At 48.7% G+C, this 25,610-nt stretch overlaps 1 protein-coding gene, 2 non-coding genes and 1 pseudogene across 4 annotated transcripts; 3 read left to right on the forward strand and 1 right to left on the reverse strand.

The window, feature by feature from the left end:
- The first annotated feature begins 7,658 nt into the window (after positions 1-7,658).
- Positions 7,659-12,513, forward strand: LOC109751299 (uncharacterized). Of its 2 annotated transcripts, none has more exons than XM_073496080.1 (4): positions 7,659-8,415; positions 8,519-8,688; positions 11,655-11,726; positions 11,807-12,513. In XM_073496080.1, the coding sequence occupies exons 1-4, from the start codon at positions 7,752-7,754 to the stop codon at positions 12,290-12,292; spliced, it is 1,392 nt and encodes a 463-aa protein (XP_073352181.1). In that variant the 5' UTR covers positions 7,659-7,751; the 3' UTR covers positions 12,293-12,513. The 2 variants fall into 2 exon arrangements, with proteins under 2 accessions (XP_073352181.1, XP_020165778.1); XM_020310189.4 differs by having other exon boundaries at positions 7,660-8,415; positions 11,652-11,726.
- LOC120963676 (small nucleolar RNA Z161/Z228) lies at positions 10,484-10,571 on the forward strand. The gene has a single exon (XR_005755426.1). It is a non-coding gene; the product is annotated as a small nucleolar RNA Z161/Z228 (small nucleolar RNA).
- LOC120963675 (small nucleolar RNA Z161/Z228) lies at positions 10,742-10,830 on the forward strand. The gene has a single exon (XR_005755425.1). It is a non-coding gene; the product is annotated as a small nucleolar RNA Z161/Z228 (small nucleolar RNA).
- Positions 12,514-22,679: 10,166 nt separating the features above from the next.
- Positions 22,680-23,800, reverse strand: LOC109751297 (uncharacterized; annotated as a pseudogene).
- Positions 23,801-25,610: the final 1,810 nt, after the last annotated feature.

Consider the following 25,610-nt stretch of genomic DNA (forward strand, 5'->3'; position numbering starts at 1 on the left):
CTTTCTCGGTTTTGAAGTAAAGCAAAGAAGAGAAGGAACCTTCATCAACCAAGCCAAATACACTCAAGACATGCTCAAGAGATTCAAGCTAAGTGATGTCAAGCCGGCGTCCACTCCAATGCCCACCAAGTGCCAACTTGACATCGATCCCAATGGTAAAGCGGTGGATCAAAAGGTATATCGCTCCATGATTGGTTCCTTACTTTACCTTTGTGCATCTAGACCGGATATCATGTTGAGTGTGGGAATTTGTGCACGTTTTCAAGCCGCACCTAAGGAAAGCCACTTTGTGGCGGTCAAGCGAATCTTTCGATATTTGGCTCATACCCCAAACTTTGGCTTATGGTACCCAAGAGGAGCAAACTTCAAGCTTGTAGGGTATTCGGACTCCGATTGGGCAGGAGACAAAGTGGATAGGAAGTCCACTTCTGGAGGGTGCCAATTCCTTGGTTGCTCTTTGGTAAGTTGGTCTTCTAAAAAGCAAAGTTGTGTGTCTCTCTCGTCCACCGAAGCGGAGTATGTGGCGGTCGGCAGTTGTTGTGCACAACACCTATGGATGAGGCAAACTTTAAAGGATTACGGTGTCATTTGTGACAAAGTGCCTCTTTGGTGTGACAATGAAAGTGCCATCAAGATTTCTCTCAACCCGGTGCAACACTTCAAGACGAAGCATATTGAGATTCGGTATCACTTCATCCGGGATCATATTAGGCGAGGGGAGATCGAGCTCAACTATGTCAACACTCATGATAACCTTGCAGATATTTTCACGAAGCCGTTGGATGAAGCAAGATTTCGCGAGTTAAGGCATGAGCTAAATATCATTGATTCGAGCAATGTTGCTTGAACACTTGCACTGCCCACCATACTCAACTTGTTATCTTGTTTAGGTGTAGGCATGGACATAGGGGGAGTGTTGTTCTCTTAATGAATTCTCCCTCCCCTTATTATGCATAAATTGATCAACTCTTTCACATTAGCCATTTTTGATGGTACTTGTGCTTCACAGACGAGTTTTGGTCATGGGCCCAAGGATAATTCTTCGCGGTGCCATACCAATTGACTCAAACATAGGTGGCTCCGGCCACCGCCCTCTCCTTGGAGAGGCTGTGTCTTGTGGTTGGTCCTCGTTGTCTCTTGCCTTTCTTTCTCTCTGCCTTGTCTTAGTCTCCTCTTCTTGCCTTTTTGTTTTTTCCCTTCTTTTTGAGCTAGTCGTTTGGTGTCTAGTCTTTGGGTCTTGCTGGGCGGTACTACCGCTGGTGGTGCGCGGTACTACCGCTTATGTTGACAAGCGGTACTACCGCCCACCCGAGCGGTACTACCGTTGGGGGGCGGGACCAGGGGGTTATGTCAGGGCAGGGGGAGGTTTCTCCTCCCCCATACCCATTCGCACCGCCCCCTCGTCCCTCTTCCTCTCTCCAGCGTCGCCTCGCCGCGGGAGGGCTCCGGCGGGCCGCCGTCTCCGGGCCATCCCTCTCCATTCCCTTTGGTGGAGTCGATCCCCACCTCGTCATCTTGCCATGGATGCCGGTATTGCCCTCGTTCCTTCTCTCTTTTTGTCTAGTTCTCAGATCTAGCGTTTTTGGGGCAATAGTGGTTGCATCTCTCGATTTTTGGCTAAATCCCGGCTTGAGTAGTTTGGAGAAGGTGTTTAGACTGTGTGGATTAAGTTTTGGTAGGAGTATTTTTGAATTTGGCAGTCCGGTAGTGCCGGATCTGACCACGGCAGTAGGAACCGCCGTTTCCCAGTCTTGAGCGGTACTACCGCTCCCACGGGAGCGGTACTACCGCTCCCACGGGAGCGGTACTACCGCTCGTGCGGTACTGCCGCCTATGGCCAGCGGTACTACCGCTGCTTGCCCCATTCCATCATTTTCCTACCACTGTTTGATCCATGTTGCTTTGTTTGGAGGCTTATGCTTTTTCTTTCGTGTTGTCTCTTCTGTTCGTGTGTTTGGTTCCAGGTGATGAACGTCCTGAGCAGCAAGTCCGCCGTGTCAACCTCGGTCGTGCAACATCAAAGCGCTACCGCACCTCTGAGTCAGTAGGTGCTTCCTCAAGTGCGGCACCTCCGCCTCAACTCCAGAAGAAACCTGCCAACAGGCCGAAGCCAAGGGGCAAGACTGTGACTGAGTTGTCTGCCAAGGAGTTCTGGGAAAGGCGTCGCCGCAACCCCTACGCGGAAGACCAAGAACCCAATTTGGTTAACCGCCCGTTCTGGAACCGCTTTCAGTTTGCCATCTACTTTGATGTGATCAAGGCCAAGAAGAATCTCTATGTTGATGTTCGCTCCATCGACATGGATGCCATGGAAAAGGATCCTGAATACTTTGGTGAAGCTCTTCAGATGTGTGCTCAGCTAAACATTCTCATAATCATGCAGTTCAACAAGGACTTTGATGCAGATTTGGTGGCTCAATTCTATGCTACTGTCCATCTTGGAACTGATGAAGAAAGGACTCTGACCTGGATGACAAATGGCAAGTTACTGTCTGTCAAGTGGAAGGCCTTCATGGAGTTACTTGAGGTGGAAGATCGCGGGCTTGAGACTCCTGTCGGCTTTCGCCCTCACCGCAACATCAACTCCACTCACAAGCAAGCCCTCTGGCCCTACTGCACTGTGAAGGTTCACCCTGTGACTAAGAAGGAAACCTATGAGTTGTCTACCTACCTGGACATCCTTCATCGTGTCTTTCGAGAGACCCTCTTTCCTCGCATCGGGAATCTGGATATGGTCCACTCCTATCTCGTGGATATGCTTCTCTTCTGCCAGCATGAGAAGGAAGCAAACACTGGCGAGTCCCTGGACATTTCTCATGTTATGTGGTCTGAACTTCTCACTGCCATTTCTGAGCGCAAGTCCCGATCTATGGTCCGTTCATCATGCTGCTCATTGAGAAGGCCTGGGCACGTGTCTATCCCCAGGTGATGCTGGAAACTGGAGAATTGGTTTCTCATGAGATCAAGCGTCTGAGGAAGAAGGACAGTTGGGGCACCCCAGCCCCTAAATCCGGGGGTCCATCTACTGCTGCTGACATGGAGACCGAGGACGGGGCTGAGGCCGATGATGACGATGAGGATTATGAGCCTTCTGGGACAGAGACCTCTTGGGCAAAGAAGATCAAGCGCAAGATGAAGAAGCTCTTCTGCATGGACTCTTGTGGTCAGTACATGACTCATGTGGCTGAGAAGAAGGCCAAGGGGCGTCACAAGGAGCTCATGCGTCAGCTGGGTGTGACCGTTGTCAGTGGGTCTGAGGGCCAGATCACCGAGGAAGAGGAGTGGATTCAGCAGCACTGTCCATGGACCGATTCCGACACCGAGCAGTTTCCGACTGAGGATGGCAGTGCAGATGACCCTGCCAGGATGTGATGAGAGAGCTCCTCAGTTTGCCTTCACCTGGACCCGTAGCGTCGCTCTTTGCCCTTTTGGTGTCTCGATGCCAAAGGGGGAGAGAGCTTAGGGATTTATGCTTTATGGTGTCGTCGTTTTCTTTGTTGTGTCGTTGTGTTTTCTCGCCATTTGCCTTGTTTGGTTGTGTGCCAGTGAGACCTAAGTTCCAGACATATGGTGTAAGAGATATGCTACCTTATCTTTATCTATGTCTTTCTAGTACTTTGGTATCTTATGAGTTGCTTGTCTATCTGTTATATTACCTGCTCTCATGTATCCTAGGCTTAGGTTGTTGGACTATAAAATATAGGGGGAGTGTTGATCCTAATGTGTGTGTCCTACATTCCAAAGGCACTACTAACTAGGTGCACACATTCAGGGGGAGCCCGTCTATATTTTGTAGTTCTAAGTATCTTTACTTTCATGATATATCCTTGTGCAAATCCCTGGTTGTCATCAATCCACCAAAAAGGGGGAGATTGTTAAGGCATATCTCTCTAGATGTAGTTTTGGTGATTGATGACAACATGTTTGCGGACTAATCGTGTGCTTTGAGCATTTCAGAGATTCATCATTTGGCACGAGACGATTTCTTTCCCCTCGGAGTGTCATTCAAGATGGTGTAGCTCTTTCGCTTCTTTTCTGGTGGACTAGTTTCATAGGAGTCACCGTACTATCAAGAGGGGGTCCGTTTTGGTAAGGCTAGGGTGGAATCAACACATACACATCCTCTTTACACCCTCTGAGCCTTTCCGCTTCATTGGAGATCTCTTTCCCCCTTCTTTGGGTTGTGTCTGGTCCCAGCGGTAGTACCGCGGTACCTAGCGGTAGTGCCGCTTAGGGGTCACAGGCGGCAGTACCGCTCCGCAGCGGTAGTACCGCCGGTGGGTCCTCAGCAGTAGTACCGCTGCGGTACCAGGCCCCTACCGCGTCGACTCGAGGGGTCATTTTTCGTGTCGGATTGTGCGGTACTTTGCAGCGGCAGTAGAGCGGCAGTGCCGCTCATGAGCGGTAGTACCGCCCTACCACCGCGGCAGTACCGCTCGGGTCCGTCTCTCTCCTGCCCTCCAAACTCCACGGTAGTACCGCCCGGGGGAGCGGTAGTACCGCTGTTCTCAGCGCTAGTGCCGCTGCCTTCTGCGGTAGTACCACCCTCTGCGGGGCTGTTTTGGGGGGTAACGGTTGGATTGTTCCCCCCACTATATAAGGAGGTCTTCTTCCCCAAAGTTGACCTACCTCTTCCCCCAAAAGCTCCATTGTTGCTCCAAGCTCCATTTTCGCCCGATCTCTCTCCCTAGCCAATCAAACTTGTTGATTTGCTTGGGATTGGTTGAGAAGGCCCCGATCTACACTTCCACCAAGAGAAATTTGATTCCCCCCACTTATCCCTAGCGGATCTTGTTACTCTTGGGTGTTTGAGCACCCTAGACGGTTGAGGTCACCGCGGAGCCATAGTCCATTGTGGTGAAGCTTTGTGGTGTCGTTGGGAGCCTCCAATTAAGTTGTGGAGATTGCCCCAACCTTGTTCGTAAAGGTCTGATCGCCGCCTTCAAGGGCATCAATAGTGGAATCACGGCATCTCGCATTGTGTGAGGGTGTGAGGAGAATATGGTGGCCCTAGTGGCTTCTTGGGGAGCATTGTGCCTCCACACCGCTCCAACGGAGACGTACTTCCCCTCAAAAGGAAGGAACTTCGGTAACACATTCTCGTCTTCACTGGCTCCACTCTTGGTTAACTCGTCCCTTTACTTTCGCAAGCTTACTTGTGTTAAATCCCTTGCTTGCTTGTGTGCTTGTTGTCATTGCATCATATAGGTTGCTCACTTAGTTGCATATCTTGACAACCTACTTTGATGCAAAGTTTAAATTGGTAAAGAAAAGCTAAAATTGTTAGTTGCCTATTCACCCCCCCCCTCTAGTCAACTATATCGATCCTTTCACGGGGTTCTGCTCCAGGAAAAGGGATGAGTCGGTCTTTTCATAGTTATCACCTGTAACTAGTAAGAAACGAATAACTTATGTGGCAAACAAATATTAGTGGGTCTCTTTGGATTATATGATTTTCATATGAATTTTATAGGCTCCAAATCGTAAGGATCCCCCCCCTACATAAGCTCTTTGGATTATAGAGCTTGGTTACCTATTTATATGCCCCATTCCATACAAATCTCGATGGGAGCTCAAACCTTATTCCTTTACTTTGTCAAGTCCAATAACTTTCACCCTATCTCTCTTACCCTCGCTCCTCAATCCTCTATATTTCTTGTGTTTGCTTTATGTGCACCATCAAAATGCACTATTGCAAAAGAAATTATGTGTTATGTAATCATGTCGGATCCCATGGCACTCAATCATACTTTCTTTCTTCATATTCTTACATTTTCAAATTATTGCATAACGAAACGCAAAAGAGAAGTAGTGGTGTAGCCAAGTCAGCGATGATGCATATATTTGTGCATGGATGGCAGCTTAGGACCAGCCTCATGAAAATCTTTATATACCATGAGAGGTTCTACCTCATGAAAACGCTCTTCAATGGAACTTTCGTTTTAGCTGGCGGTGACCAATAAACCACCGGGCATACAACAGAGTCAAGAACAATCGAGCGTAGCCATGGAATCACAGTGCAGATTCAGCTGGTACAACTCTTATGTGTCGACATACTCCATAGTGGGATCTAAGATCCATTTTATTTGGATTTTGACTGTTATTTCCTCGTGTAGTATATCCTAAAGAGGAGTTCAATAAAGGAAGAAATTCAGAAAAGCTTGTCGCCGCCTCTATAGCTTAGAAGCTCATGGGCTCGTAACATTGGAACCAACAAAATCGACAATGCATTTGGGCACCCGCCCATGATGATTTTTCATGGAAGATGTTTCTTACCTATTTTGAGGTAGTCTGATTTATTCATAAAAGGATTGCTAGTAAGACTAGTTAACAAAAAAAAAGGCATTTTTAGTTTTACCCATTTATGGAATTTTCTCGAGGTAAAAAATATGTTTTTTCTGCGAAAAAGGATCCAGATATATTATAAAAGTTCATCGAAAGTACAAATTACCTCAAGCATAATCAAAATTACATCAAAGGTCTCTAAACAACCGAGCGACCACTGCCGTCGCGAGAACGAGCCACACATGCGACATTGTCGCCACTCTCCTAGTCTGGAAGTCATCATGAATGTGCCCCTAAAGACCAACGCCCTGGAGTCGCAGTCATTGTCGTTGATCTCTTGAATAGATTTGAAGCAACTATCGTCAAATCTCGCCGTCGGGCATGCACGACAAGGAGCCCTAACCTCGCCGCCCCAATGAGATGTCCGGAATCTACACGAAGATCCGTCAACAATGTCACGATGGACGAACTCGTGGAGAATCTAAGCCCGAAAGACAAACTCGAATAAGAAGCGCCGCACCTGCAAGACAACAAAAACTAACCTAAACTACTAGTCAGAGCAAAGGCGCCGGGATTCCCCTCCCCACTATCGACCGCTGGAGCAGCAGGAAGAGGGGAGACAAATCCGTCGGGTGGGTTCATCGACGAAGCCGAAGGGAAGGGAAGAAAACGCAAGAGTTATATAGTTCATGAGTGCCTTTATTTGATCCTTTATGACGACAATATATCGTGGTTGCTCGGATGCAAGCGAATGAGGTTATATTCGTATGAAGACAACACCTATTTTACAATTATCTTTGATCTTTTTTGCTCAGGAGGTCATCTTTCTTCACCATGCTCTTTTGAGGACGTACAATGTTCTCTGTGTGGAAACGACAACTATTCTTTTGTCATCCGCACCACCGTTTTGATATACCTCGTCACCTGTCTTTGCTAAGCACTCAAGGCCACACAGTTGTATGTTTCATTTTGGATGACATTCATTCCACACAACCAAGAGTTCAACGAATTATTGAAGACCCGCTTCTAAAGTTGTCAAGGCTTGTAAACACCGACCTTTTTTGCCTTTCGAATCAAGGGCTTTATTCATTACTCACGAGGATTACAAGAGATGTCAATATAATCATGAAAGAAAGGAGAAATATATAGTTCAACCAAAGACACCTCCTTCTATCGTCATCGGCTTCCTTTATGTGTGTTATATAAGCTGTAATTTCGCCAACTCAAAAAAAAAAGTTGAAATTTCGCAAAAAACAAAGAAAGATCGAGCTCATCCTAGACGGAGGCAGTGCTTTGCGATGCGTGCGCGGCCATCTGGCCCGCCCGCAAATCGCCCTACCCCTCCCTTGTCCATAAATTCCAGTCTCCCACGGCGCCCCAATCTCGCCGCCCCGACTCGACCCGACGCGACTCCCCTCCCAAGCCCAAATCCCCAAATCGCCCCTAAAACCCTAGCCGCCGCCGCCATGGCCGCCTCCCCCACCGCCTCCGCCTCCGGCTCCGCGGCCGCGGCGGCGGCGGCCGCCTCCGAGGCCAACGACGGGCCCACGCTCTCCGTGGTCACCAAGCGCCTCCGCGCGCTGCGCAAGAAGCAGAACCGCATCGCGCAGATGGAGGAGGCCGTCGCCGCCGGCAAGACGCTCAACCAGGAGCAGAAGGAGGTGATGCGCTCCAAGCCCACCCTCGCCGCCGTCATCGACGAGCTCGAGCGCCTCCGCGCGCCGCTCGCCGTCGCCGTCGCCGAGGAGGTCTCCGTCGCCCCCGCCCCCGCCCCCGCCCCCGCCCCGGAGCCCTCCGGCTCCGATTCCTCCGTCCAGGACCTCCTCGCGCTCGTCTACTTCGGCGCCCTCTTCGACGTCAAGCCGCAGAGCGACTTCATCGCCACGATGGTCGCGCGCGAGCATGAGCGGAGCAGCTGCATCACCTATGACTGCGTCGGGGACGACACCGTGGACCTGCTCGTGGAGGGCGACCTCGACGTCGTGTCCGCTGTGGCCGCCCTTGCTGCGGCTCGCCCTGCTTCCGCGGTGGGCGTCTCCCACCGCGACGCGCTCCAGGCCTGTGCCCACCATGCCCGCTTATGGCTCGCCCGCGCTGACGAGCCCATCCACCCTGGCTCCTCTGTTACTTGTGAGTGTTGTTGATTTACTCCGCTTATGGTGGGAGTAGTAGATTTGTTATCTGGTTTGGTTGGAAATTATTGCTGACTGAAACCTGTGGCTTTTGGCTGTAGATGCTGCGGTGAGGGCTAAGCTGGACAGGATCATGGCATCAGACTACTACACAGCAGCTGCAGTTGGAGGAGGGAGCTATGGAGCTGAAGGTGTGCAGGCACAGGAGAGTATGACTGCCTCACCAGAGGCATCAGCAGTGGAGGAGAACCTAGCTGCTGAAGGTCACAAGGTTCGCAAACTGCATTTTTGGTGTAATTTAATTTATGCTTAGCATGGTGCAGTTGTCATTGCCCTTAAACTGTGCTCTGATCTTTGTTGACGATTGATCAATGTGCTCCTAGTATTATTATTATCATCATTGCTGCTGCTGCTGCTGCTGCTGTTTGTGCTGATTCAGTAGTAATGATCAATGTGGAAGACTGTAAGGTCTCTCCATTTGGGATGTAGATTATGCTGTTCTATATGGATGTTGTGGCCCGTTGCTTAGATATAACAGACAGTGCCTGTGCATTGGCGTTCTGGAAAAACTGCTGAAGATAATAACTTAACCACTATGTGCTTTGTATAATATTATGTGTAGTGTCACCACTATCTAGAATTCATCGTTGTGGTCTTGCAATAGCATGATTGTTTATCTTGCATTTGTTTCTTTTCTACTTTGTGTGTCTAATTTTTCGGAGTCTACTTTGTTGTCTATTACTTGAAATGCTGGTTGAAAAAACACCAATACCTGATGTCAAAAATTCTGAAAAATGGTACACATGTATTTTGTTCGTAAATTTAACAAAAAAACCCGGCATTTCTGTAGCATGAGTGAAGAAACCAAGTTTAGCGCCCTGACAATATTTGTACCCTTTGTATAAAGCAAGTTTTGTGCTCCTAAAGAATTGCATTTTAGAGACCTAGATTTGTTTCTTTTGCTCAGGCGCAAAAATATGTTTGTTTTTCCAAGAAAAGCTACTGGAATCTGAATGGATCACACATTTGCATGTGTAATTTTACCTGAGTTTTAAGACACTCAAATTATTTACTCCCTCCGCTCTTATATTTCTTTACAGAGGGAGTATTTACTATCTAGTACTGAAGAAGCACATGATCCTGCATTCCATTTTACCTCTATCTGTCGTTCTTGCTTGTTGCATATCTACTGTATGATTATGACTTACGACCAACATAACTTTGATAAAACAACTTAAAAGCTGAATATTTTTTGGGTCTGGTACTCTTTGGCATTCTAGCTGTGTACTTATGATATTGTTGCAGGATTACTTTCCTGAGGTGCAGATTCTCTTTCATAACTATAGGTCATTCATAATCTTTGTTGAGTCCTGAGGAATCTTCTTTGACTTCTATTTTAGAATTAAGCTGCAAGGTCCTAGGCCCTTTACATAATCTAGCCTTATTGATCTTGCCAGTTCCGTTGCGCAAGCTTGATTATAGAGATGTTATTTACCCAGCATTAATATGATAAGTGTAGGCTCGAGCCTCTGGTGCTCGTCATAAAATCACTTACAATTTAAATATGTAGAAGACATGGCTGCTGCTGTACCCACTCTTTTGTATGTGTACTCAAACTGAAGTTAGTGTCATTTTCCTAAATTTCTAAACTGATTTCTAACCTGTGAGTTCACTCTCACGTTCCATTTTTTATAACAACAACCTAGACATCGTCCAGGCATCATCTGCTGCATGTTGCCTCAAGACATTATATTTACAAACTGTACATTGCCCATCCCCCACCTTTTAGTATTATGATTATTGGAACAAAAGCTAGACAGCAGTGCCATCAACTTACAACACCTTTGGTAATATCACAGTTCTTTGGTGGAGAGTACCATTAAGATGCACCTCCATACCTATGATAAATCAATGAGGTGGGATACACATTTGAAATGGTGCATTCATAATTAAATAGTTCTCCTGGAGAAATCATGCTGTCTTGCATTTTTCAAACATCCAATCATGAATTTGGGTGAATGTTTAACTTTTGTGTGTTTTCCAGTCGCTGGAACTGTTTTTGTTTTGCGCCATATGATGAGAAATCTTATCCAACTCACGACGGTCATCTGAGACACTTAGTGTGTAATGGTGCATTCATATTTTGCTGATGGCATTTCAGTATTTTTTAGTTCCTGGAGAGAATTGTGTTAATGCAAGTTTTAGAATAACCTGAACTCCTGAAACTTCCGTGCACATGTTTATTGGTAGAACTAATCATTGACGATCTTGGGTGGGAAAGTTAACATGTTAACATGCAAACTGTTTTTAAACAATATTTCGTTGTGCATGTGATGAGAAACCATTTGCAACTCACGACGGTCGTCTGAGACACTTTGTGTGTAATGGTGCATTCATATGTTCTCTGATGCCCCTTCTGATTCTTCATTTTGTATGTGATTTGGGTGGAGTGCCTCAGCTTTGTTTGTTGGGTTGATTGCATTTGTTTTCCATTCATACGTTTTCAGCTATTGACTCGATATGTCCTTCTCATTCTGAGTGTCTTTTTTTGTAAAAATAGCATTTTCCCTATGTTCTATTTTAAAACAAACTTGTATTAGCAGTGTCTTGCACTGCCTGTTATTAAGATGATTCATATTTTCACTGAAGATTTGGGTGTTATTTGCCGGTGGCTGCCCAGTGAGCCATGCCCGTTCTGTTGTCATGATAGCTGGTGTATATAGATATAGAGAACAAAATGTAGGTACATGTAATTGTTATCCTTGATGAGAGGTTCTCCTGGCTAGCTGTACTCTGATTCCAGATTCCTTGTCTCTAGGTTCAATTGTATAATAAGTAAAACAAAAAATCAGCCACTATATTTTGTCCAGAAAAGCAAAAGCACCACTAATTTCCTGGTACTAGCATATGGTGATCAGAGTCAGGACTTTGAGTGTGCACCTAAAGCGCTACCATGTGTGAAGTGTTTCTGCATATGAGATTTAAAATAATATACTTGGCTAGATTTATTGTTTTGGTTAGAGTGAAGTGTTTCTACTGTTGCTTAGTTGTATTGGCTTGGTTATTATTCATTTAAGCTGAGCTATGATAGACTGGGCAACTGATGCACGTTTTGTAATTATCAGATGGGTGTTTATATTTGAAGTTCACACGGTTTTATTGTTTGACATTTTGACGGGTCAAGTGAAATGATTGAGCTTATATTGATCTTGTTGGTTGTTTACTTGTTGACAGGAGGAGAAGGAAGACTCCCATGCTACGGAAATTTACAATGATCATCAGTCTGACTCAGCAGACGTGCAAAATGTGGTAAAGACCGATGACCTGTGGATTGTTTTTCTGTATATGAGATATATATTTTCAGGCTGATGCTAACATGCCAGTTTCAGGATCGTGAAGCCCCCGTGAACCCTCCCGAGGAATATCCCTCTGTTCAGGCAGAGCAGGAGAAGTTTGACATGGAAGAGCAAGATGAGAGGGATGCTGAGCCAAAAGAGCAGCAGTTCCAGCACCCTAGGCGGTCTCATCAGAACCAGCGGGGAGGTGGTCGTGGCAGGAGGGGGGCCTACCCCAATGGCCGTGGCGGGCGTGGAGGCGGCCGCGGCATGGGCGGCGGATACCAGAATGGGCGTGGATACCAGGGTGGGGGTGGCGGATACCAGGGAGGCGGTGGCGGGTACCAGAATGGCCGGGGTGGTGGTGGCGGTTACTACAACAACAACAACGAAGAAGGGTACTACCAGCCGAGGAACTTCAACACCAGGGGCAGGGGCGGTCGGTCTGGCGGCGGCAACTCTCACTACAGCAACCAGGGAGGAGGCGGCGCGCAGGGAGGCGGCCACGCGTACGCCGAGAGGGTTGAGGCAAATGCTTAGTTGTTGAATTGTTTTGCTTGGGTGGAGGTCACGAGAGGGAGAGAGTCTGGGAGCCATTTTGTTATTATAGAACTAACTTAGCCTGTTATTACGTCGCAATCCGTCCCCCATCTGTGAGTTGGTTTTGTTGGTCCAATCCAATGACTGCATATGGTTGGTCGATAAATGTGGAATCTTTGTCGAAAGTAGCTTCAGGTCATGAAGGGAGTTCTCATGGTGGAGACTGAAGTCTACTTGTAATTTTTTTATTTTGAAAAAATGTTACCAAAATTTTGAAATGTTCAAAAAACTTAAGAAATATTTGCTTTAAAAAAAAATGGAGCCTACTATGCGTCGGCCGGGTGATGTTTAGAAAACATCCGCCACCTTGGTACCTATAGGATCACGAGCTCGACAACCGTTCGATTTTCTTCCCGTGCATCTATCTTTGCAACAAGACCTGAGCCTTGTGCTCTTGCCGAATTGTTTTTTCTTTGAAACAATGCCTATGTTTCAGAAAAGACCTCTGTTGCAGAAAATAAACTTCGTTGTTGCCCCCTTTGCAACTGTTGCGCTTGCTCCCTCTACAACAAGAAGATTGTTGCAGAAATAAAAAATACCCTTGCAATCAGCGTTCGTTCGCCGCCACCATTTGCAACAAAGTCGTCGTTGCAGAAACTCGTCTCGCAGCACCACCGCTGGCGGTGAGGGCCACGATGAACGACATGCGGTAGCTAGGTAGGTCCCCGGCGCGATGCGGGGATGAGGCAACGAGCGAGGGCACGGTAGACGGCGGAAGCTTCGCCCCTCTTCCCAAGCTCGTAGCAGTTTTGTAACAGTTAGATTTGGCCATGGGTGCTCTCTCTTCTCACGAATGACAGAGGATTTGGGTGCGTGCTTGAGGGATTTACCTCCGTGGAAGGGACCTGGAGGTAGGAGACGAGGTTCAGGGGAAAATATGTGGCTGTGCTCTTTTCGTTTGAGATAAGAAAATAAGAATGGGAGAGTGGTTGTGGGTCCCATGTGGACATGTGCCGCACAGTTGATGGAATGGGTTTGCAACACAGTGCGTGTTGCAGAAGCAGCCTCCCCCGCAACAAGGGCATGTTGCAAAGCTCATGCATATAATAAGAGTTGTTGTGTGCCGCACGATTAAAAGTTAATCAGACGGTTGTAGAGGCGGACGATGCGCGCCAGTGATCCGCCGGATGATACCAAGCATTTTCCTAAAAAATGCTCATAATATACAAAAGCATTCTAAAACTTGAAAAGCTGCTCTCAAATTTACAAAAGATGTTCAATTTTTTTAAAAGAAAATCACTAAACAGAGCGTGTTTTCTGGAAAACCAAAATAAAACAATTCAGTTGAAAACTAGTAATAAAAATACAGAGGAACGACCAGCGACTTGCACTACATGGGCCGGCCAGCTTGAGCGTTCCCTATGGTAATGCTGCTCGACAATCTGTCACAATTATTTTGCCGAGTAAAACAATCTCCTTCGGCGATCGCCGCCGAAGCCAACAACGAACTGTCATCTCCACCAGGTTTCTTCTCAGCAACAGATCTTGGAGAAAAAGAGGATGCGAGGGGTGAGGGGAAGGCAACACTTGCATCGGCGGTGGGGTCAGCTGTTGGCAAGTGTAAAAACTGCCAGAACCTAGCTTGAAAGACTATGTTGCTAGCATGAAATTACATGTGGAGGAGGAGGACGATCTGGATTTCCCACAGGAAGTAGTTCTCATCAACGATGTGAGGCGGCTTCGGCTGTTTCGCGTCTATACACCATACTTACATTTCAGCCATTTTGCGTGGTCCGTAGCCAAAGGCATGACTTTCAATATTAGGGCATCTCCAACCCCGATCCTCAACCGCCCCGCATACGTGCTGGCCGCATGATCCGGACGTGTTGTGTCATTCAACATGGTCTAGATGTCTGCACCAGCTTCTGTCCACCCTAGCCCGCGCGTCTCATTGCTGCAGGCATTGAAGCGCGCCAGCCGAGAGAGGGCCGCCATGGCCATAGCCATAGTCACCCTTCTTCGACCCCTTTCTCTCCGCACGACACCCATCATGGCCTCCTCGCGCTCCAAAGATTTCTGGGACAACCTCTCGTCCAAGCAGAAGGAGCTAGCCGCCATGCCTGCCGTCTGGCAAGCATACGGAGGCCGCCGCCGACCGAATGAAGGATGAGCTGGCTTCACACTCCTCGCCGGTGCAAGCCGGCATCACCATCGGCGAGGCCCATGCGCACTACACGACCATGGAGCTGGAGGAGTGGGAGGCCAAGTTCCGGCAGGCGCAGTCGACCAGGCCTACATCCTCCACCTCCTCGACGAGCACCGACGCGCGGAGGAGCAACTTGCCGCCCGCACGGCCCTCGCGCCGGGCGTGGACGTGGCTGAGCAGGATGGCTGCTCGAGTCCTATCGCTCCACCCGCCAAATCCGTTACGACCGCTGGCGGTACATCTAGCGTCAGGCAGAGTTAGAAGCCGACTTCAAATTGTTCGACGAGGCGGCGGGCGAGGTGTTTGGCAAGAGGGATGACGAAGCCGACCCGTCCATGGCCGTGCCTTGCCGCCACGAGCACGATGCCGAGACGTCCGCTTGCGCCGCCTACAGCGGAGAAGAGTAGTGCATGGTAGGTCGTTGTCGCTCGGGTCCCAAGAAGGCCACCGCTCTTTCCCTCCCGCTGAAGCCAAGCTTGGCGAGCTCAAAGTCGCCGGCCGATTAGCCGCTCAAGCTCCGGTGGCAGATGCTGCAGAGGCAGAGCGGGAGAGCGCCGAGGCGGAACTGGAGAAAGTGAAGGCAAGAGCCGGAGTTTCAGTTCTCGGGGCTCATGGCCGGACACGGGGAATGAGCGTCGGCGATCATTTAGATTACGTTTAGAATAGGAGCATGTCTGACATTATACCTCCAGGGTCGGACGAGCACCGCTTTTAGTTGAAGTATATTTGAAATGTAATGAATTTCGTCCGATTTATATGAAAATCTGCCGTGTTTGTATGAGTCTCTTCTGGTTTTTATATGAAAATCCGCGGTTTGCATGAATTACGTCCGGTTAGTTCGAATGTGGTTCACAATGTGGTTCACAATGTATGCGGGCAACGTCGGATGCAGCCTTGTCCGTGGAATGACACCCCTATGAGCGGACGGACAGTTGAGACGGGCCAGTGTTGGGAATGACCTTTAAAGACCAAAATTGTTAGTGGGGGACGAGCAGGGGCTAGGCCCCACTAAGGTTTGGGTGTACACTGCATGGCCAGCTCATCATCCTTCTAATTGGATCAAATCCACCCTCAAGTCTAAAATCGGATTAATCACCCTCCTCAAATCTGTCATACCGGATCAATCAGGACCCAACGTGGTATCGAACATGATTTGAGGTAGTTTTGAGCTTTTGATGCTGACTGGACATATAAAAGTCAACTCCGATGAGGAGACACCTTGGCGACGCCCGCACGGCGACCACGAGGAGTCTCCCCCACCAACCGTCCTCTTCGCCGACGGGGTCTGGCCGGTGAGCCCCATGCCGCATGACGAGGTGCCCGAGAGGTCCCCCCCCCCCCCCACCCCCCACCCCCCCCCACACACACACACGAGCCTCCTCCTCTCCGACGGGTTCTGGCCGGTGAACCAGCTCCAGCGCGGCCTCCGTTGGGGAGCAGAGCCAGCGGACGAGGCGTCAGTGCTCGCTGTGGGGCTCGAAGACGAGGCCCCGGAGCGCTCATGGAGAACCGGCGGTGCCGCAGGCCGAGGAGATCGGAGGGGCGGCGGTCATCTCCTCGGGATCTGCGCTACGGGGCCGCTGACAAGTGCTCGAACAGTTCGGCGTCCGCACCATCCCGTCCGGGTCAAGCTCGAAGAGCTTCGCGGCCGCCTTGGCGTAGACCTTGTCGGCCGTCCGCTCCACCTCAAAATCTCTGATGACCGGCTGCCACGAGTGGCAGTTCGTACTAACCAACCTTCGACGATGAGGTCAGGGAGGAGACCACGAGACGCGGCACGCGGAGCACCTCTGCCTGCGCTCAGGAGTACGCGTGGCGCCCGAACGCCGACAGCTTCCCGAGCGCGCGCGCCGACGACGCCCCCCGGCCGAACGGTCATATCGCGTCCCCGTCGGCGTCTTTTGCGGCCGCGCCGGGGCAGTGCAGTACGAGCACCTCCCAGTCCCGGAGGAGCACGAGCTCAGACTGTGGCAGCGAATATCGCAAATTCCGGCCGGCGGCTCGAGTGGCGGACGCAGTAGTGCCGCGGACGGCGAAGAGGCGGGCGTGCAGTCGACGCGGCTGGACGAGCTGCAGCGCGCGCGGACGCGGCGAGCAGCCCCACGGGGTTGACGCGGCTGAAGCAGAGGACCGCTGCAGACAGGGCGATGGCCGCGGCCGGCAATAAGCGCGCCGTACCGCGCCACAGCGTGCCGGCCAGCCGGCCGGAGTCCGGTCATCATCATCTGAGGAAGCGGGGACCTGGCCATGACAACATCGAACTAGCCAAAGCTCACACCATCCCCATCCGCGTCCCCGCCCCTGTCCCGCGTCACAGTACGCAGCTCGTCCAAGTTGAGCGCCTGGCCGAGCCTGGCCATGGAGCGCGCGAGTGGCGACGTGCTCGCCTTCGCCAATGGAGTCAACCCGCGGCAAGGCGTCAACCGCGCGGCCTCCAACGTCTGGTGCGTAGACTACCGACGTGGCAAGTGAAGAGAGAGAAAATCGAAGCAAAACCACTCTCAATTCTCTCCAAAACCACGTAGGGTGGAATTAAAAAAAAAAACCACGTAGGGTGAGATTTATACGGTTTTAGAAAGTTCGGAGCAACTCCAACGCGGCCCAGACGGACGCGCGCTTTATCTGTTTTTTGTCTATTTGGATCGACCACCTCCTCAGTGTCCGCTTTGTTTTTGGTTTGGGCCGTTGACCCATATTTACCCGCTTGGATGATTTGCCGTCGTTTTTCAACCAACATACACACATTTTGCATAGTTTCGTAAGCACGCAAATATAGCATAGTTCCACAATTCAAATACGGTAATGATAACTCCGGGTTTAGATGGCAAGTTTAGTTTGCGTGAGATTAGGAAAACATGGCAATTTTCTGACAAAAAACAAAAAAGGACGAAGTTGCCATCCCCTATGAACTAAAGTTGCCATCCCCTATGAACTAAAGTTGCCATGTAAAAACGTTCGGGACGAAATGCTCAAAATCCGAACGTTCGGGAGTTACTGGATTCCTTCAAATAAATATATCGTACTCCCTCCATTCCTAGATATTTGTCTTTTTAGAGACTTCAAATGGACTACCACATACGAATGTATATAGACATATTGTAGAGTGTAGATTCACTCATTTTGCGCTCCGTATGTAGTCATTTGTTGAAATATCTAGAAAAACAAATATTTAGGAACGAAGGGAGTAGTTTATAAGCCGAATAAAAATTATATTATCTGAAATACGTTTTAAAAAACACATCTATAGTTGCCAACATGAGCCCACATATATTCAACCAAGTCATCTTGCAACTGAATGTGAGTTTCTCAATCATGCATTTGATGATGAAATTGGGTGAACTGTGCAAACATTGCCGCTCCACCTCCATGCTTAGGCACAACATTGTCACCCTGGAACTGAAACACTTGATCGTAGATACATTCCGGACGCTCATCCTCTACAATCATATTATGCATAATCACACAAGCAGTCATCACCTCCCACAACTTCTTGGTGCTCCAAGTTCTAGTAGGATATCGAACGATGCCCTATCGAGATTGCAGAACACCAAAGGCACGCTCGACATCCTTCCTAGCACTCACTTGCTATTGGGCAAATCTCCTCCTCTTCTCTCCGACAGGGTTTGGGATTGTCTTCACAATAGTGGTCCACTGAGAATAGATACCGTCAGCTCGGTAGTACCCTTTGTTGTAGTTGTGGTCATTGATGTTAACATCACCGGCGAGCAGTTGCCTCCGGCAACCCTTGCAAACACCGGCGAGCGTTGAAGCACGTTGATACCATTGTGCGATTCGGCCATGCCGAAGAAAGAGTGTCTATGCTGCCAAGTATCCCTGGGAAGCCCCTGCTGGCATTCATCGCCAACAAGCGGGCTGTATCTTCATCATTTGCGTTGACTGTACGCGCTGACGCAAATGATGCCTAAATTTTGGTTAGGAATGGGTCGTCAAACGGACGCACGTTCGTTTGGGTCGGCGTGTTGGGCTGACTTTTCTGTTCCTGACGACCCAAACTGACACGCGCAGAAGAAATGAGTCGGCGCGTTGGAGTTGCTGCTAGGTTTTGAAGTTGAGGGGGGATATTGATCCATTAGAGAGGATTTGAGGGGGAAAATTGTACTTTTCTCCATCAGAACATATTGGAGTATACACAGCCCATTACTCATTTGCTCAAAAAAATACAGCCCATTACTAGTTGGGCAGCCTAATATTGGAGATTAACACGGCCAGTTTAGTAGAAGCCGACTAGCCAATCGTCTATTCTTCTCAAAAAAAAAAAAGCCAATCGTCTATACTGTTTTGTCTAAAAAAAAGCCTATTCTGTTTCAGCGCCGACGCACGACTCGCTGCGTGCGTGCATCTAAGGTAGTCAACCTCAATCGCGTGCTAAGCGCAGCAATTCCAAACGAGTAAAATGCATCAACCATCCCTGAACTTGCTGGCAAGGTTCAAAACAGTCCCTAGACTCTGAAGCTGATCTAATACGCTCCCTAAAGTTGAGAAATACGAAGGCAATACGATCCCTGAACTCGCTCGAGCAGTCCTATGCTACGTACGCGCGTATTGCTCGCGTACGCCGCGTCAGCCACATCAGCCATGTCAGCGTAGAGGGCCCACAGTTAGAAAATTCGGTCGTCTCACGGTCAAAATCCCCGACGAACACCCGCAAAAAAAAAAACAAAATCCCCAAACGAAGCCCAAATCGCATTCCACTCCCCTAACCCGCATCGAGCGACGCCAGCGTGACGGATAGTTCCGTCGACGGCGACGGCGGCAGCCTCGGCGCCTATCCACCTACCGTCACGCCTCCTCCTCCCATCGCCGGTGGCCACCAAGTTGCGCCTCCTCCACCTGTCGCCGCCGGTGGCCCGAGCCGCAGCTTGCTTGGGCGACAATTTCCGCATGAGGTGTGGCGGCGGGGAGAGCCCTGTCTCGCGTGGACGCCGTCCATGGATGTGCAGGAGGCGCACTACCGTGGGCACGTGCTGATGGCGACGGTCGCCGGAGATGGTGGCGATTTGATGACGGCGGACGCACTTGTGGCGGCCATCGAGGAGCGGTGTGGCGTCCTGCCGTGCGAGGTGTTCTGACTGAGCTTGATGGCGACCTCATTGAGATCAAACCTGATCATAAATATAAGTAGAATGTCAGATGGCAGTAGCGAATTCTAAAAATTGGCCACGCAATTCTAGTTTTATGTATCTTAGAGTACTGAACTCGGCTGTAATGTCAGCTATGTAATGTTGCCTCTATTGGCTGTTATCTAATGTCAGACATGCACACCAGTACTGATTGTGAACTACCTTGTGTATGTGAGTATGTCAACTATCGTGTGATGGGAAGCTGAAATTTGCTATCTGGTAGTATATGTTTGTGAACTATCCTTGTCAGCTATATTGTCAACTGTCCTTGTGTAATTGTGTTGCATTGGAAGTGAAATGTACTATATTATTGAAAATATGCATTTTGACAGATTGTGCATGTACATGTACAGTGAGACCACCTTGTATCTGCATATGACTGAATGTATGAATTGAGATGCACCGTAATGATTTTTGACAGATTATAAATGCATGTACAGTAACAATTTTTTGACAGATTATAAATGCACGTACAGTAATGATTCCGAACTATACTTGTGTAATTATAACTTTATAAGTGAACTTTTGCAATGAACTCTTGCCAGTACACATATATATGGCCAGTACATATATATGAACCGAACAGACAACAAGCCATTACAAAAGCATAAGTTCTGAATCTGAACAGTACATAACAGTACTTTACAAATTTAGTAGTGTCAAGATCAGCACAATGATCATAAACAGAACATAGACATTACAAGTTCTGCACCTGATCATGAGCAGAACACAAAAGTCATGAAGGTCCCCATTTCTGACTACACATTTTTCCTCACCTAAATTCATCAAACATATTAACCCTTCTAGGTTTCTTGAAGCCTAGCCTGCTCTGATTGGAAGATGCACCTATATTCTTTGGCTTGTTTCTCTGAAATTGTGATGAATGTAACCTTTCCTCCTCTGGCTTTGAACTACTTACTTCAGTTTCTTTTTTCATTTAATCCTCCATGGCTAGTTTTTTGCTTGATCTGCCACTATGTTGTTCCTTTCTTCGGCTTTCCTCTTTCTCTGCAACCTCGTCCAGCCGCCGTATTGGGGCACCCATCAGCCGCAGAACACCGCCGGCAGATGCGGCCACGAGCTGCTTCCGTCCTCCGCCGCCCTGGGCCGCTCACGTGCTGGACATTTTTTTTTTCGAACTGGGCTGCGCCCTTTTCCATTGCCAATGAACGGAAGTACAAAAGTTCCAGAGACATATTCAAGAGAAGGGAAAGAGGGGAAGCGAGTTCGCGCCGTCGAAACGAGTGCTATGGGGCGAAAACCTGATAGCACTAAGATAAAGTTCAGGCAAACTACGACCTATCACGTGCTGGACCTGCCGACGATCATCAGGTCGCCGCCGCTGCCGTCCAAGGTCTAGTGCTTCTGTTCTGATGAGAGGAACAGGAGAGGGCGGATGAGTGACAGAACCAAATCCCGGGGGCCTGTGAACTGGTGTACGCTGACGTGGACGTCGCGTCGTACGCAAGCAGTACGTGCATGCGTAGCCCAGGACTGGTTGCACAAGTTCCAGGACCGTACTAGCATCGTATTTGCAAGTTTCGGGCCTCTTTGATTTGTAGGGTTTTGAAAGCGTAGAAATAGGAGAAGTATAGGATTGGAGTGACATGCACACTTGAATCCCATAGGATTAGCAATGAGTGCTTGATGGCATAGGAAAAACAAAGAAATTGTAAGGGCCTCTTTGATTCATAGGATTTTGAAAACGTAGGAATAGGAAAAGTATAGGGTTGATGTGGCATGCCCACTTGAATCCTATAGGATTAACAATGGGTGTATGATGCCACAGGAAAAACAAAGGAATTATAAAAAGAGGTTGGAGTGGATGTTAGATTTCCTATGAAATGTAGTACAAAATATTCCATAGGAAAAATTCCTATGAAACCAAATCCTGTGAATCAAAGGACCAACATAGAAAAAAATCCTAAAGATTTCAATCCTCCAGAAATCCTATAAAATTCCTTTGAATCAAAGGAGCCCTAAAAAGAGGTTGGAGTGGATGTTAGATTTCCTATGAAATGTAGTACAAAAGATTTCATAGAAAAAATTCCTGTGGGATTCAATCCATGAATCAAAGAACCAACATAGGAAAAAATTCTAGGGTTTCAATCCTTCAGTAATCCTATAAAATTCCTTTGAATCAAAGGAGCCATTAGGGATCGTATTGGGTCAGTTTGAGAGTTTAGGGACCGTTTTGGTCCTTGCCAGCGAGTTCAGGGACGGCTGATGCATTTTACTCAATTCCAAACTATCGACGATATCTGTTAAAAAAGGTAGTCAACCTCAAAAAGAAAAACAAAATCTAGGGTAGTTGGGAGAAACGTGGCCGGCGGCGGCACTGCACAAGCAACCCATATCGGCGGCGACGGCTGAAGCTGTCATGTTGCGCCTGGCGACGACGACCACCACCACCGACGCGAAGAAAATCCTACGGCCAGTCTCCCCGTTGATTTGTATCATGTCACCGATCCAAAAAATCCGAATTAGGCCGCACCATTTTCTTGATTTAGATGGAATTAGCTAGGACAGTGGTCTCTTGTTTTATACTCACAAATCGGTACTGCAAATTAGGCACGATGCATTGATTATATCATTTAGGTTTAATTTTTTGTCAATCATGTTTGTATTTGACTGTTTGTGTGGTCATGAAGAGAAAAATTATATATTCATCCGAAACGATTATATGCACATTTGCTCTTCTTGGCAGTCAATAAGCCAAATTTAAACAAGTACAAACGTGAATTTTCTTTTTGCCGCACTGATCATATAATTTATCAAAAACATTCAGTATATTTGTCACGTTATTTCTTTTGTCATCACTCAGCCCCCCCTATGTCCAAATTCTGGCTTGCCCCTTTCTGGTGCAGTGCCATTGCTTGGGGATTGGAAGAGAATTGTGGATGGAGATCCTTGGTTAATTAGGAGAGATCCGGTTGTGATACAAAATACAATGGATTCACTAATGTGGAATATTACACCCTTGATAAGATTCCAGTTTTGGCGAGAGTAAATGTGTAGTGACCCATGTTGTCAAACCTTGTTACTCCTGCAAGCTGAGTAATTGACAAAAAATTACCAGTTTTAAGGTCACCATCCCACAAAACTATCATGTTAAAATTTTGACCGAAAACTATCAATTTTTTTATTTGTCCCTAAAAACTATCATTTTTATTTGATGGCCGCTTTACTGTGTTTAAACACGGTTATGACAAGCGGGACCCACCCGCCAGGGATGACGTGGCAAGAAAGTAAACTAAGTTAGGTTTGACCGTTACGACAAATGGGGCTCACCTGTCAGCGTGCATATTCTTCCTCCTCTCTCTGTGACATTTTAACAAACACCCTTGTGTGCATCTAGGAGAGGGCTGGTGCGCGGCGGCGCCGGCTTCGTCCCAGCTGCCGGCCGCCTGTGACGCCGCTTCGGCGGTCGTGCTCGCGGAGGGCGTCTATGCCGCGCGGTACACGGACTCGCGCACCTCCGTTGGCAGCCCGAGCGAAGTTGGTCTACGCTGAAGTTGAACTCGCCAAGCGCATGCGCGCACGCGTCGGCGCACTGGAGCATCATCGTCGCGCCGGGCTCCGTACTGCTCGCCGGCCCGCCAATTTCTCCCAACCCGTGTTGGCTCGGGCCGGACAGGGCCGGCGGGCTCACCTCCGTGCTTGACCCGCTCGAGGTGTCGGCCGATTCCGGCACGACGGCGCACTGCTCGGCGAGAGGCTGATGGCTCAAGAACTTGGAGTAGAGCACTGCCAGATCGATCGTGGAGCCGGCGGCGGCACCGGCGGGCTTGTCGTCCGACGCCGGCTGGCCGAGTTCGGCCGGGTTGCCGACCATGCCTTCTAGGAGCAGGTCGGGCCGTGGAAACGGTGAGAGAACACTGCTGCGCCGTGGTTCGGAGAGGCCGTGTCCGCCTCGGCCATGGAGCGCACCGGTTTGCCTCGCCGGTTCTTGCGGCAGCCGCCGCCGACGGGCACGTTGCGGAGGGATCCGCCCTTGGTCCAGTAACGGCAAGCACCTCCTTGGTCCAGGTGCATGCATACGTACCCGTCAAGCAGCAGCGCGTGCGGGCAGCAGCGGCACGCATGCACGCGCACGCAACCAGCACGTCGCCGTCTCTGGTCCGCCTCCGCACACGTACACAGCAGGCAGCACGGGCACGCACACAGCAAGCACCAGCACGTCGCCGTCTCTCTCGTCCTTGCAGCGCCGCCGTGCAACTGAGGCGCGCGAGTCCGTGTACCGCGCGGCCGAGACGCCCTCCGCGAGCACGACCACCAAGACGAAGCCGGCGCCGCCGCGCACGAGTCCTCTCCTAGATGCACACAAGGTATTTGTTAAAATGTCGCAGAGACAGGAGGAAGAATGTGCACGCTGACGGGCGCGTCCCATTTGTCATAACGGTCGAACCTAACTTAGTTGACTTTCTTGCCACGTCATCCCTGACGGATGGGTCCCGCTTGTTATAACCAGGTTTAAACCCAATAAAACGGCCATCAACCAAAAGTGGTAGTTTTTAGGGACAAATTAAGAAAAAAGTGGTACTCCATCCGTCCCAAAATATAATACTTTTTTGACACTATCATAGTGTAAGAAAAGTCCTTACATTTTGGGACGGAGGGAGTAGTTTTTAGGGACAAATAAAAAAAAGTGGTTGTTTTTGGTTAAAAATTTAAACATGGTAGTTCTGTGGGACGGCGACCTCAGAACTGGTAGTTTTTTTTTGTCAATTACTCCCTGCAAGCTACTTAAACCTGCTCTTAACCAAATGTTGTGGAGAAAATTTCATCCAACTTTTTGTCTGGTAACCTTCATAGGTCATCCATGTTTGGAATGATCTAGCTTGAATCTCGTGGGCTGGTTTTGGTATTTAAATCAAGTGTTACTTTTCAAAATCAATTATTAGTATACATGTAATCTAAACTGGTGATGATTCCCTTACTAGAATTTCATGAAAATCATACCTAAAGCTAATATGCTATGTATAACCTCCTGTAAATTTTCCATGATCTCTAGAATCATATTTCACCTACTTACAGTTCAAACTCGCAACCCACATCGGTGCAGAATAAAATTTGAAATCAAATAGCAAAATATTAGGTAAAATTCATGGTAGTGCAAAATATTAAGTACACCACCTATGATTTTTTCTATATTCATTAGGGAGTTTTGAATCCTTAAGCTGAACATGTGAGCATATGCGTTTATACCTTGTTTCTTGGAAAAAGGCTGAACCTTGTGACACCGGAGAAAATAAAGTAGAGTAGAGAAATACGGGGTCCACAAAAAATACCTAGGTCTTTGTCGTCCTTCCGTCGGCACCGCCACCAGTCTGCCCTATCTCCCATGGCCTCTGGGCCATGGAGGTGCGGAGGACCTCGCCCCCCTCCCGGTGGGAGGGACCCGTTCTTGTTCTTGTTAGGTTTAACATATTGGTTTAGGGCTGTGTGGCGACGGCGATGTCCCGCAGTAGGAATAATGTCTCCCACGTTCTATCTCCGTCTCGATGGTGCATGTAGCTTCGTTGGAGGGCGTGTGGAGGTGTGTCTTCGCCGGATCTCGCTGTATTCGGTCGGTGCTGGTCTTTGATGGATCTATTTGGATCCAGTCTTCGTTCGTCTTCATTTGGGTGTTTACAGGTTTGATCCTTCCGATCTACGACTTTCTTCATCGGCGATGGTTGTTGCTCTGGTGCACCGGTCTGTCGGGGAACGTAGCAGAAATTCAAAATTTTCTACGCATCACCAAGATCAATCTATGGAGTAATTTAGCAACGAGGGGAAGGGGAGTGCATCTACATACCATTGTAGATCGCGATGCGGAAGCGTTGCAAGAACGCGGATGAAGGAGTCGTACTCGTAGCGATTCAGATCGCGGTTGATTCCGATCTAAGCGCTGAACCACGGCGCCTCCGCGTTCAACACACGTGCAGCCCGGTGACGTCTCCCACGCCTTGATCCAGCAAGGAGAGCG

This window comes from Aegilops tauschii, chromosome 4 (genome assembly GCF_002575655.3).
Source record: "Aegilops tauschii subsp. strangulata cultivar AL8/78 chromosome 4, Aet v6.0, whole genome shotgun sequence".
Classification (NCBI taxonomy): domain Eukaryota; kingdom Viridiplantae; phylum Streptophyta; class Magnoliopsida; order Poales; family Poaceae; genus Aegilops; species Aegilops tauschii.